The sequence below is a fragment of the Rattus norvegicus genome, chromosome X, assembly GCF_036323735.1.
Source record: "Rattus norvegicus strain BN/NHsdMcwi chromosome X, GRCr8, whole genome shotgun sequence".
In the NCBI taxonomy this organism is placed as follows: Eukaryota; Metazoa; Chordata; class Mammalia; order Rodentia; family Muridae; genus Rattus; species Rattus norvegicus.
In genome coordinates, this window is record NC_086039.1 from 62432580 (window position 1) to 62446800 (window position 14221).

General features: G+C 41.9%; 1 protein-coding gene across 6 annotated transcripts in view; it reads left to right on the plus strand.

The window, feature by feature from the left end:
• Positions 1-14221, plus strand: part of Pcyt1b (phosphate cytidylyltransferase 1B, choline) — a 93527-nt gene that overhangs the window by 60646 nt on the left and 18660 nt on the right. For all 6 annotated transcript variants that reach the window (XM_006257017.5, XM_039099521.2, NM_173151.2 and 3 more), the window contains 2 exons: positions 6393-6544; positions 8773-8851. In XM_006257017.5, coding sequence (XP_006257079.1) covers positions 6393-6544; positions 8773-8851 — 231 coding nt within the window. The remainder of the gene's footprint in view (positions 1-6392; positions 6545-8772; positions 8852-14221) is intronic.

Consider the following 14221-nt stretch of genomic DNA (forward strand, 5'->3'; position numbering starts at 1 on the left):
GTTATGCAATAGCAATGAACATAATTTTATGGTTGGGGTCACCACAACATGAGGAACTCTATTAAAGGTCATAGCATTAGGCAAGGTGAGAAGCACTGGTTTCTAGGTTCCGGGTGCTCTGAATGTTCTTTAAAGTTTGCCCTGAAAGTTTACTCCTCACCCTTGCAATGCACCACAGTAAGGTGTGCATGGCGCCTCTTTTGAAAATTGCAATGAGTTCTGTTTCATATGAAAACAACTTTCTCTGGCATATTAATTTTAGGAAATTATACTGTTAGAAGCTGAGGTTCTAGACATTGGTTCCTTTAAAGCTCCCTGTTCTCACCCCTGAGCCACCCCTGCATGTCTTTGGGACCATGTGTTATCAGTAGAAAGAGACCTTTGTCTTAGATTATCTTTTTAGAGTATCACAAACAAGCTTAATAACAGACACCTCTAGCCCGAGGAGAGTTAGGGCACATTTAAGGAAAAGCCATTCTGTTTTGTTGGTTGAATGGCTGGCTCTGGAACTAATGTGTGAACAAATATTAATGCTTGTGGTGAGTTGAAAGGATATGTCATATTAATTACATCAACTGGTGGGCGTATGGTAGGAATTCCTCTGGGTGGTTTCATTCATAAAACCACTGTTTTGATCCACATACATGGATAGGTAGTTGGTGGAAGTCTTTAGTGTTCAACAGAAATTATTGCTTTATATATTTTTTTGTGTATGTGTGTATGTATGTATGTATATGTGTGTGTGTGTGTGTGTGTGTGTGTGTGTGTGTGTGTGTGGTGTGCACACACACATCCGTGCATGCCTGTATATGCTTTGGTTCTTTCCCATATAGGTCTCAGGGATCTAACTTAGGTTGTAAGACTTGCCTGTAAGTGCTTTTGCCTGCCAAGCCATTTTACTGCTCTCCAGAAGTAATTCATTAAAGGATCAGAAACTAGAAGTGCTATGGTTTACTTTTGAATTTTAGTAACATATTTGCATTATGATTACAGTACTTGCATGTGTGATTTTTGAAAGCATGCAACCAATAATGATTTAAATTTTTTCCTGTACAGTCTTACCATGTTGGCAGCATTTTAATGAACAGACTTTCCACTTACAAAGTACTTTTAAAAATCCACTTTAATATTAAGGGGTACAGCTCCATAAATTAAAATTTTACAAGAAAGGGATTTTTTTTAAAGCCGAAACATTTCTTTAAAGCGTAAGTCTCACCAAACACCTACCTCCACCGCAAAGGAAGGAAACAGAATAAAACAATAAATACAGAACTGTTACTACTATGATGGTGAGTCCTAGTACAGCACAGGTAAACGTTAATTCACAAACTTGGGTTTATACTTTATTGTATTTTCATTAATTACAGCTGAGGGTACAGGTCAGTGGTAGACCACTTGTCTTTTATTCAGGAGGCTCAAGATTTGATTCCCCTGGTAACGTGGAAATATAAACAACAATGAAAATAGCTCTTTAAAAAAACATATTCTTCTAGGATTCCAGTTTTCGTGGCAGATGGGAAATGCAGTCTCAGTCCTTCTTGTGCAGTCGTTCTGCAGCCAAGTGTCTGAAACCTCTGTAAAAACAGGAGAGGGGTTTCCTAGTCTTCAGCCCAGCTCACATTCCCCACAGCCCTCTTCATCCAGCTCCAGATAATTCCCAGCAGAGAGCGAATTCATTGCACTATTCTCAGCTAAGGCTCTTGAGGTCTGCACCAACATCAATTACCAGAGATGCTCATTCCTCATCTCTCTTAAGGTTCTGCTGCTAGCCCTACTGCGTGTGGTTTCTAGAGATGTTTAGCCTTTGCCCACTGTTTGATGAACTCTCTTTTGTTACCATGTCCCTTATACAAATGCCCCAAGGAGCTGTAGCCAGCTGTCTTCCAGCATAGTGGGTATTAGCACTTCCACAAGCAGTTTGGAGCAAGAGCCCTGGACAAGCAATTCGAGTTGGGGCAAGGAAAGGACAGCACAAAACCTAAAGGAATAGTCCCACCAGTGGTCCAATATTACTATTATTACTAATAAGTGGCTAATATTTTAGAGTCTTACTCTCTGTTCATGGTCATCATATTGAACTCTCAAAAATTTTTACCCTATTTTAAAGACTAGACAGTTCACATCTGGACAGCTTTTCTAGTAAATGTGGAGCAGAACTGGGATTAGAATCCAAGTCTTTGCCAAATGCTGTTATAAACCCTTAATCCCAGCACTTGGGAGGCAAAGGCAGGCAGATCTCTGTGAGTTTGAGGCTAGCCTTTCTACAGAGAGAGTTTCAGGACAGCCAAGGCTACACAAAGAGAGCCTGTCTTAAAAAAAATGAACACAAGAAAACAAAACAAAAAGATTCCGAGTTTGGGGATCCAAAATTCAAGTCCTATGCTATTTTCTTCTCCAGCAGGGTGCTTCTCCTTGTGCACAGTAAGTTGCCAGGATAGGTTAGCCACAGCGTGAGCTCCCAGAGTACAGTGAATTCATCCATGGAACACCACTGCTTAGAGTTCTCCATCTGGTTGTCAGAGTGCATTTGCCAAGACTCAAGAACGACAATGCTGCTTTGGGCATAATTAATGTTTCGACAATGTGGGTCAGCATGTTCAGCTGCTTCTTGAGGTCACTCCTGGAGTATGAAAAGAGCCGTGCGTTGCTGTAAACAGGATGTTTGTTTTCTTTGCAGTCTATGAGGAGGCTGTTATCTCAGTCATCTAAAAGTCCTATGAAACTGCTCAGATGCCGATTCCAAAGCGGGGAGGCTGTGGGCTGGACCTAGTTTTGCGCTGTCTGAAATATAAAACCAACAGATCTGAAATTCATTTCTACTCAATATGTTTCTTCATGTAGTCCCTTAAAGTCCTAGAAGAACATTTAAAAAGTCCTAGATCCGCTTTTAAATAGAATACTGTAGCCTACAAATGGTTCCTATTTATGGAGTCAAAAGCTGACACCATCAGTGTATCAATACCTAGTCATTATGGCTCTACTAGCTGCCCTCCCACACCCTCTCCTGCCTTTGACCATGATGGATGATTTAGAGACAAGTAGGTCTCTTTACTCAAGTTGTTCATATTGTGCCTCAGGGGACTTGCAAATGTTGTAAGCATCAAAATCACTTATAAAGTTTGTCAAAGACAGAGCTGTATGGAACCCACCAGAGAGAGTACGTACACACACACACACACACACACACAGAGAGAGAGAGAGACAGAGACAGAGACAGAGACAGACAGACACACACACAGAGAGAGACAGACAGACACATACACACAGACAGACAGACAGACAGACACATACACACAGAGACAGACAGACAGACACATACACACAGAGACAGACAGACACACAGGGAGAGAGAGACAGAGACAGAGAGAGACAGACAGACACATACACACAGAGAGAGACAGACAGACACATACACACAGAGACAGACAGACACAGACACACACACACACACACAGAGAGAGAGAGAGAGAGAGAGAGAGAGAGAGAGAGAGATTTTCTGTTTTCCATTTAAAAAGGTGTTGTCCCTAGGTTGTTATCCTGGCCAGATATAGAACACTCCATGACACATGCAGCTATGGCAATATGCTATAAGACACAGCCATTATAGACCAGTTTTCATTCCAGGTGATAAGAAGCCTAGTAGGGGTGACTTCTTTATTTAAACTAAAAACATTGACAACATATAGATTGTTTTCCCATTTGACTGACAGGGCTATAAAATCCCAAACACTGGCAAAGCCATGTAGCGATGTAGGTAACACCTCTGCTACCTGCTTCTTCTTACTTCCTCTGCTGCATGCTCAGCTGTGCACGTTTTCTAGATTGCACCATGGCTCTAATGCTGGCCTACTGCAACTGACTGAAAACCAAGTGGTTCCGATAAGCTGACATTGTCTCCCATGTGATCTTGAAAACAGTGAGAACTGGAAACAGGAGCAAAAGGATCCCCATTTGTTAGTACAAAATAAATGAGTGATCACACACAGTTTCTTCTTCTGAGGCAGGGTCTCACTATGAGCCCTAGCTGAACTAGAATTCATTATGTTGCCCAGGCTGGCTTAGAACTCACATAGATCTTCCTGCCTCAGCCTCCAGAGTGCTGGGCCTAAAGGTGTGCACTATCATGCCTGACTCAGTTACTATTTTTGTATTTAATACGTTCCTTTGATGATGCAGCCATACAGTTGATGTTTTGATAATTTAAATTGCAACAATAGAGAGTATCTCAGGAAGTATTTATAGAAGATGTAAATAGACAGGAGCTATGTAGGTGTGTTTGTATGTGTTGGTATGTATGTGTCTAGAGATTTTTTTAGACTCGTGTGGATGTGTGTGCTCAAAGTGTACTTACAGATAAAATTTTATTTTATTTATTTATTTAAAATAATAAACAACAATGGTCCGGGTACTATTCATCAGGAACGAAACAGCCACACCAATCATGGTTGTGCACACTTATAATCCCAACATTTAAGTTAAAGCTTAGCCTTTACAGGCTGTACAGTGAGTCTTCACCTCCAAAACATTACAGTCTGTACAATTATAGGCAGCATGCAATACTCTATAATGATAAGAAACGACTATCTTACTGGCTTAAATAGCTTTACTATATTTTACTTTTTTTGTGTGTTTGAGATAAGGTTTTGTTATACATCTCAGGCTGGCCTCAAATTCATGATCCTCCTGCCTCAGCCTCTCTAATGTTGGGGTTATAGGTATGTGCCACCAAATCCTGGTTATACTATATTTTCTATTGTTAATTTAGAGTATGCCTACTTATTTAAATAGCTTACTATAAAACACTATTCAATCTTACATAGGCAGTAACCCTGTGCATCTTATGCTTACTGAGTCTTAGTTGCACTAAGGCAATATCTAGTTATTGACCTGTATCATGTAAGTTTGAATAAATGCATGCTTCAGTATTTGTAGTTATGAAATCAACTATCAATGAACTTCTGAGAACTTGACCATGTTTTAAAGTAACATATGACTATCATTGGCACAATAAGTGTGTGTATTTATTGGGTACAATTTGATGTTTTGATCTACATATAGAAATCAGTAATTATATACATATAACACATCCATCACCTTACTGATTTAACTTTTTTGTTTGTGCAAGAGTGGTTAGTCTGTTTTAGCAATTTTAAAGTAAACCAAGCTTTATTATTAAGTGGTCACCATGCAATACATTAGATTACTAAAATTTACTCCTCCAGTCTGACAATTTATATCCTTTGATCAAGAGTACCAAGGCCAAAGGAATCTTTCCATAAATGACCTTCTTTCTCCTTTGAAGGCAGAGCCAACAATTTTGATGATGACTTGGATATTAGATGTATGAAGAAGTCATGAAGGGATGTTTTCTGGAGATGCTGACCATGGCAGTTGGCTACACTTAACTCTGTGGCCAGATTTGGTGCAGGATATTGGAGAATTGACTATGTGTACATAATGCTTCAAAAGGAAAAAAATCTCATTGCAAGAGGTAGTGAGGGCAGCTCTGACCGTTTCAGTAAGCCAGTCATCAGGTCCTGGTAAATAAACATGGTACTTACCTTTCCTCCAGGCACATAGGAAACATTAGGAAACCTGCCTTAGCCATCCAAAACATAGGTGAGTAAGTATGACCGTTGCTTAGTTCATTTTAAAATCCATTTTAGTAAATCTTCAAGAAATAAAAACCATTTCTTTCTAAGGCCAGGGATAAAGGAAATTACTATTCCCACTTCAGGGTTTAGAGATCTGGAAAGAACCAGAAGTTATGGGAAGGTTAGACTCTGTTCAATCAGACTTCTGTTTTATAACTCCCACCTCTTCATCGTGGAGTGTAATGTCTAATCACCACATCCCCCTCCAGGGAATCAATACCTACCTCCTCCTGCGTGTGCGTGTGCGTGTGCGTGTGCGTGTGCATGTGCGTGTGTGTGTGTGTGTGTGTGTGTGTGTGTGTGTTCTAATTGGGTTACTAAGTACAATAATTATGTGAAAGAATTGGAATTGATATTGATTAGTCCAGCCTTGTACAATGCAGGCCTCTTGGCCTTTTTCCTTTGTCTCTTCATCTGGTTTCAGCTGGTCATTTCATTTCTGAATAGTCACAGACACCCAAGAGTGAGCTAGAAGGAGGAAAAATATAGGAAAGTCACATTAGATAGTGGGCAGAATAATTTTGATGAAAGTCTCAAAAAAGAATGCAGCTATAGTTAACAGTAAAATGAAAGCCTGGATTCCTAGTACATTTAGGTTTGCTTTCCTTTCCTCATCCTTTGTTCCTATAAAAAACGGAGTTCAGTGATGCCGAGCACCTACTGTAACTTCCGTCTTGCTGAAGAAGCCAAGTCTACCACGGAGTGGGCGGCAGCAATATTTATCTTTGCCCGTTTCAGTTTGCAGTGATGACCTAACTCACAAATTCAAAGGTTTTACTGTGATGAATGAGGCAGAGAGATATGAAGCTCTCAGACACTGTCGCTACGTGGACGAAGTCATCAGAGATGCACCATGGACTCTTACTCCAGAGTTTCTGGAAAAACACAAGGTACTTCTCTTTCTTGCATGTTCTCCCTATAACAGGATTATCAACTCTGGCTCTGTAGCCAAGATTCCAGGGATACCAAAGACTCTTCCAGTTTCAAAAAAGGGCAAGTTTTAGGGGCTAACATGTGGCATCACTTGATGGAACACCTTTCTTTTGCCCAAAAGTAAGGACTGCTGTCTTCTTGAGTGCAGGGATTAGAGATGGTCTAGCCAAAACCAAATGCTGCCTCTCTGTTCCAACTAGAGAGCCATGAGCAAGATTCTTAACCACACTGGACTCATTACTTCATCTCTACAACTGGATGACAGTGCTGTCCCCCTCATGGGACCATTGTAGGACCATTTTAAAGAGCTAATGAAAGAATCCTAGTAAAAAAAAATTGGAAAACTGGCTGGCCCGTTGTAAGAGCTTCAAGGTTATCATTGTTGGTGATCACAGACTCACAGGCATCCTTCGGCATGAAACAAATGAATGCACATCTTATCTGGAAGGTCAGGGGTGAGACTTTAAGGAAAGAACTTTCTATCTATGATTTTGTGACTCTGAAATCCTTACTAACATAAGATTTTTATTAGTTGAAAACATGAGACATTCTTTTGATCTGCATCAAATTATGTTCTTTGTATCTCCCTACCAGCCCCACACTAGGAGCTATTCTTTCCTTTTATAAGCAGCACAAAAAAATAAGATTAAGCTGTTCTAAGAATTTTCTTTTCTATTTTTAAATTCGCAATGCAGAAGAGAATAGAGAACACTGATAAATGTGCATGGGTAATAGCAGAGGAGACAATTTCCTGGTGAGAATGAAAAGAAAAGAGGAAAAAGTACAATATGATTTACTACCAGTAATCATGCTTTTTTTTTACTTAGCATATATTGTATATTCAACACATGACAGGCAGTTTAGAGGATACTAATAATGACAATGATGAATGCCATTTATTATTTACCATATGCCCAGCACTGTGCTAAGGACTTTGCTATTATATAAAATGAGTTCAGTGTCATGGCTACCCTGGGTTATTATTATGCATTGAAGAGGGGGGGACTAAGTTGAATGTGGAGGCTAGAATTAATAACAACAATAAAATATGTACTGAGTACTTACTATGTACTAGTTTCTATTTTTAAGCACTGCTACATATCATTTAATCCAGTAATTCTCCCTTGAATTTCTACCCCAAAGGACAATGTATGGAAACATTTTGGTTGCCCTAGCTAGGGGCTGCCAGTGACATCTAGTGGGAGGAGGTATGAGATGCTGTTCAGTGTCTTCCAATGAGCAGGACACCTATATACACACACCCCAAAATTATCTAGCCCTTATTGTCATCGGTGTTGAGGTTGAGGAATCCAGTTAATGAGTTTTGTAACTTGTAAGTGGTAGGTAGGAGTGATACTCTGGTAAATTGAACTACTCATCTAAGCCAGCTCTCGAGATGGAATAAAAGCTCAGTGTGTAAGACGTATTTACCTGGTGTAGTAGGAAACAGGGGTGAGGCTTAGCAGGTGTGCAGATTAGAGGGAAATTGTTCAAGAGGGCACAGTAGTTACTTGTCTCGTTGTTGTGACAAAACACCTCACCAAAGCAGCTTGAGGAAGGTGGGGTTTATTTTGTACGTTCCAGGGATATAGTTCATCCTGATAATGAGTATGTGGAAGCAGAAGCAAGAGGCAGCTGATCACACAGCATCCAGAGTCAGGAAGCTAGAGCAATGGCAGCCTGTGCTCAGCTCACTTTCTCCTTGTTATTGGTCCAGGAGCCAAGCCTTAGCATGGCGCCGCTCATATTCAGGGTGGGTCTTCCCACTCAATTAACCTAACCTAAAGATTCACTGTACCACCCCCACCCCAGACATGCCCCAAAGATGTGTTCCCATGATGAGTCTAAATCTCATCAAGTTGACCATAAATAATGGCTGACCACCCCAGGAGGACAGCCCACTTGACAGCAGGAGGACTTGATGAGGAAGTTCAGATGAGTTGGTGCCATAACCTAGATGACAGGGCCTTCTTCGGTGAGGCAGACCTTGAAGGGCTCTTGCAAGTAGTCACAGCTGTTCTGATGCAGATGGCTAATGGCTGTTATGCCCAGAGGCCAGCATCCTACAACTACTTTATTTTAAAAGGTCCTGGGGTTGGGGTGGAGAAGGGAAGACTCATCAGTCCCTCTCAAATCTGTAACCCCGCCCCCATGCCAGTGCTAATGTCCCTTTTCTCTTCAATAGATTGACTTTGTGGCTCACGATGACATTCCGTACTCATCTGCCGGTTCTGATGACGTTTATAAGCATATCAAGGAAGCAGGTGAGGCATCCCCTGTCCGCAGCACACAGTCAAGCATAAAAGCTGGCTGCCCTAGGCCTGCGGCATGTGTAAATGGATTGCTGGAATACCCAGCATCGCCCCAGCTGCTGGCTCTGTATCATCCTCTGCCAGAGAGCTCTTAGAACTCAGGAGAGCCGGGTAGGAACCAGGGTCCTGATACTTTTCAGTCCTAACGTGGCTTGTAAGGAATTCAAGGAGAAGAAATCCCATGTTTCCAACTCGGAAAGCTGCAGAAAGCTGAGAAACGCTGTAGAGGAGGAGAAAAGCCATGGTTGGTGTGTGAGTGACATTATAATGGGGTACAGCATGGGGAACAAATACCTTCTTAAGGTCTGAGCCATAAGCTAAGTCTTCCTTCCATAAAAACAGCAGCAGAGTTGCTTTGGGATTAAGAACCAGCTAAGAGACCCCAGGGTTAAGTGGATTTCCGCTTAAGAATTCCTTAGCTACCTTAGCATATATCTGGTAGTAGTCGCCTTATGGATTAGTCTCTAGCAAAAGAGTAATAACAATATGACTCCCAAGGTAGTTATCTTAAAAGGCTGATTTTATTCATGATTTTTGTGAGGCAGGATCTTAACAGAGGGCTTGACTGGGTACTTCTTTTATCCTTTGGATTTTTTTTAAATTTTTTTTTTTTTCCGGAGCTGAGGACCGAACCCAGGGCCTTGCGCTTGCTAGGCAAGCGCTCTACCACTGAGCTAAATCCCCAACCCCTTTAAATTTTATTATATAAGTACACTGTTGTTCCAGGCAAACCAGAAGAGGGCATGTAATCCCATTATAGATGGTTGTAAACCACCATGTGGTTGCTGAGAATTGAACTCAGGACCTCTGAAACTGTTCTTAATCGCTGAAGTATCACTGCATTTTTTCTTTTTAGACTCTTGATCTGTAATTCTGACTGGCCTAGATATCACCATGTACATTTGGCTGGCCCAGGACTCACAGAGATGGCCAGTCCTTGCTTCCCAAGAGTTGGGATTCAAGGCATAATCCCCATGTCTGTTTTTTGTTTTGTTTTAAATGTAGTACTAGGGATCAAACCTAGAGCTCTCCATAGGCAAGCATTCTACCATTGGCTGTGAGTGTTTTTTGCTTGACTCTTTCAAATGGTAATTTCTAGATGCTGATAGGAGCTTCAGTCCTCTGACGGCTTGGGGCTCTGTTATTATATACATAGTGGCCAGCTTTGGATATTAGCTGTTAGCCCGGAGGTCAGGGGTATTTGTCACTGGAACACCAATACATTGTTTCCCTGTTGCCACAGCATGAAGGCTGAGAGCAACTGTTTAAGGAATAAGCAAATTTAGCAGCTGCCATAAGGATTCCTGTGGCCTGGCCTTGGAAGTCACAGAGCATCATTTATATGACCTTTTAAGTATAAGCATGTCACTGAGGAGGCCAACCGAAATTCAAGGGCAAGAGAGTTGTGGGTCTTTCTCTTTGTTAAAGATTTATTTATTTATTTATTTATTTATTTATTTATTTATTTATTTATTTATATGAGCACACTGCAGCTGTCTTCACACACACCAGAATAGGGCATCAGATCCCATTACAGAGGGGTGTAAGCAACCATGTGGTTGCTGGGAATTGAACTCAGGACCTTTGGAAGAGCAGTCAGTGCTCTTAAGTGCTGAGCCATCTCTCCAGCCCTATATTATTATTTTGTGACTATGTATATCTTTTTCTAAAATATAGGGTTTTTAAAATTATTCCTTGAGAGTTTCATACATGCATTCGATATAACTGGATCATGGCCAACCCAAATTCTCTTTACAGCCTTTCAAAGACACCCTCCCCAATACTCTCACCTTCTATCTTCATGTCTTCATCTTAAAAATATAGTCAACCCACTGAGTCCAATTGGGGCTGCCTGTGGGGCCATGCAGTGGGACATGGGCAACTTACCAGTGTGACCATTCACCAAATTTACTTTCTGTTTTCCTTGGAAGTGCAGGCCTAAGACTAAGGTACGTGACTTCTTTTGCACAGAGATCCTTATGGTCCATGAACCTGCTCCAGTGATGCCTCACTAGGAGGAAGAGGCACTGTAAAGATCTAGTTGGGATGCTCATAGAGTAGGCCATAGAGTGGTCCCTGTAGAAGAGTCTCAGAAAAGCCCACGTACAGCTTTTATACTCTATGGTTTATTTGGAAAGTCAAAAACTCCGTTTAAATGAAGCAAGAGACATCACGAGTATAAATTAAGCGGTGCAACCTTATGCTCTGTTTGTCAGAACTGAGTGTCAAAATCCTCTGGCAGAGCTAGATGGGAAGATGGAGCTAAGATGTAAGTGTAAGGCCCATGTTTCTCATTATCATTCCGATGGTGCCTACTACTGTTGAAAGTTGCTTTATTAACATGTGCTTTGCTGCTTCTTAAAATAGCTCCATAACCAAACGCTGCAATTCTGAAAAGCATGATAAAAAAGGTTCTCTGATCATGCTCATTACTGAATATTTTTAGCAGAGCAATAATTAGGATTTGGAGGAAGCTGGGTGCCTCATTATGTCAGCAGAGGGCTTGGCTTCTTTCAGAGACCTACCTCTCAAGCAGCCAAAGCAAATCCCCCCAGTCCCAAATCTGCTTTCCGTTACTCAGCCAGAGACCTGAGACTCCGACTTTACACAGGGCAAGCTCATGTCCTTTGTGTCTAAGTGACTTGCTAAAATCTATCAGTGACTAAAGAACCTTCACATTTCATCAGTCTCAAAGAAAGATGGGATAGATTTTTTTTTTACCAGAAAGTTTTCAACTGTTCCAATTAAGGTGAGCATGCTGTCCCAGATGTGCTAACTTGGGCTCATCCAGGGACTCACCACCTACCTAGGTCCTGCTCCCATGCTTGGTCCAGTTGGAATTCTCTTTGCATCCATGTGTGTTTGCATTTTCTGCCTTCTGTTTAGTTTTTTTCTGTGTTTGGTTTCACCCTTCTAGAAGATGATCAAAGAAGTTTCATACCTAGTAGCCAACCCCAACTCTGTCCACAGAGCATGGGCTGGAGTCAGATGTCCTGTCTCTAAGATCAGCAGTACCACCCTGCTGCTGACACTGTGAATGTGTACACAACACATTTTTAAAGGTCCCAAAGGGACACTTTGGAGCAGCGAAACAAAAATTTAAAGAGACTTGGGTTTGGAAGGGTGTTCAGCATCAGTATTCATCTTGTCGTTCAGTCAGCAACTATTCTGACAGTTCCTGCCTGTCACCTGCTGCTTGAGACGATAGAAGAAAACAAGAAGGGTGTGGCCCTGTCCCTCATACAGATCATAGGCAAGAGAGACAGTTGCTAATGGAAGTGTTCCACTAAAGACTTTGTAATATTTGAAAGAACAGAGCAGTGGGGCTAACAAATAGAAAGACCTGTTTTGGGAGTTGAGACTTAATTTCCTTGACACTAAACCTGACCGAGAGTTCAGCAGACAGAGATATGACAGACAGAGAGGGGGAGAGCCAATGGTTTTAGAACAGTGAAGAAGCCCCATGTTGCTAAGTCCAGGCCCACCTTCATAGACTATAAGCAAACCAATTCTAGCCCTTGTCCAGTGCAGGAGCCATGGCTGAGAGAGAGCAGAAGCTGGGAGATGAGCCTAAGGCTAGAAGGAAGCACAGAAAGGAGATTCTGAAGCAGTGGCAGAGGCAAGTTAAGTAAAGCCTTTACTCTAAACACAGTAGAAAGCCAGTGAAGAGGAATGAGCAGGCTTGGGACTTGCATTTACAAGGATGACTCTGTGGGTGTTGATGTGTATGTAGAAATGGACAAAAATGACATCACTGCAGCTGGAGAGATGGCTCAGTGGTTAAGAGTGCATACTGAGGGGTTGGGGATTTAGCTCAGTGGTAGAGCACTTGCTTAGCAAGTGCAAGGCCCTGGGTTCGGTCCCCAGCTCCGAAAAAAAGAAAAAAGAAAAAAAAAAAAAAGAGTGCATACCGCTCTTGCCAAGGACCTCGGTCTGGTTCCTAGCTTCCACGCCAGTCAGCTCATAACTGCTTGTAATTCCTAACTCCAGGTCCAGGAATCTGATACCTTCTTTCACCATCCCTGGACAGCTCTTGATGTAATCTTTGAATATGATGGTTTAGCTACGGATAAAGATGGTGAAAAGATGTTGCATTAGCGAAGCATTTGAGGAGCAGGCTTGTTATTATACATTGATTGGATATGGACAGCTGGGAGTAGAAAAGCAGCCCAAATGAGCCCAGAACACCTTGTCTAGCTGCCTTCTTAGTTGAGGGAAACTAAGGTCAAGTCGCTTGCCTTCAGAGGTTTGAATGACTTGCTGTAAACTGAGAACGCGGTGCCCTTGTTCTTTGGCTTCACTGTTGCTGTTGATACAGGACTTATCTACATGGTTGGAATGATACGGCTACAAAAACCTCCACTGCCCGATACATGATTCTTGTTGACAGCAGGATTTTGAGCATGAATGCAGTTCTGTTTTGGCATCTGTGACCCCTTTCTAGTGTGTGCTGTTGGTAAACTCCAATATGTCTTTGGTGACTTTAAGGGCATCTAACAGAACCATTGGAAGTTGGCATCCTCGTGCTTCGTTATTTTTATTCTTTCCCACATATTCCAGATGAACGTGGGGAAGCCCCCATGCAGTGTAGACTGTTCTTAGAGGAGGTCGAATCACTTAGCACATCGCACACATACCCTTAGATAGAGACAACAAAGGCGCCATTCTTCTCCTTTTCCTGTGGGGAAAATGGGACAAAGACTTCCGGCGGGACGAGGAGCCGTGATCTGACTCATTCATTGACTCGGTTATCATTCATCCCCTTGTGCATTTCCTTTGGATGCTTTCAGCACCTCCCATGGGTACTGATCTGGACACTGGCAATGCAAAATCAATTAAGGCATGCCGGCGTCCTAAAGGTCCATTTCTATTTTTTTTTTAAAAAAAGAAACAAAAATTTAAAAAGAACTCGCATAAACAGTGTCTATTTCTGTGCAGAGACAAGTATCAGACATTGTGTTGTTGTTGTTGTTGTTGTTGTTGTTGTTGTTAGCTGAAGATCCCTTTATGTCCAGAATGCTGTGGGTTCTCGTGTTAGCATCAGAAAAGACTTCATAGAGGCACAGCCTTGAAGGTGGACTAATGAGGGTGAGGAAGAACTCTGGATAATGGGGTCAGGAGTTGGGTACCTAGGATAGGAAGGAAGAGCTGAGCATTGGCAAATGTAAGGAGCCAGGTGAGTGCATGGTGTCTCCTGGGCCACACCTGGGATGATGACGATACAATGTTATAGTAAAGGAAGTGAATCCTGGCTGCAAGAGTCAGTTGAGGCCAGAAAAGAAAGTCTCCCTGACCTACCCTGAAGCTCCAGTATTGTCTAGC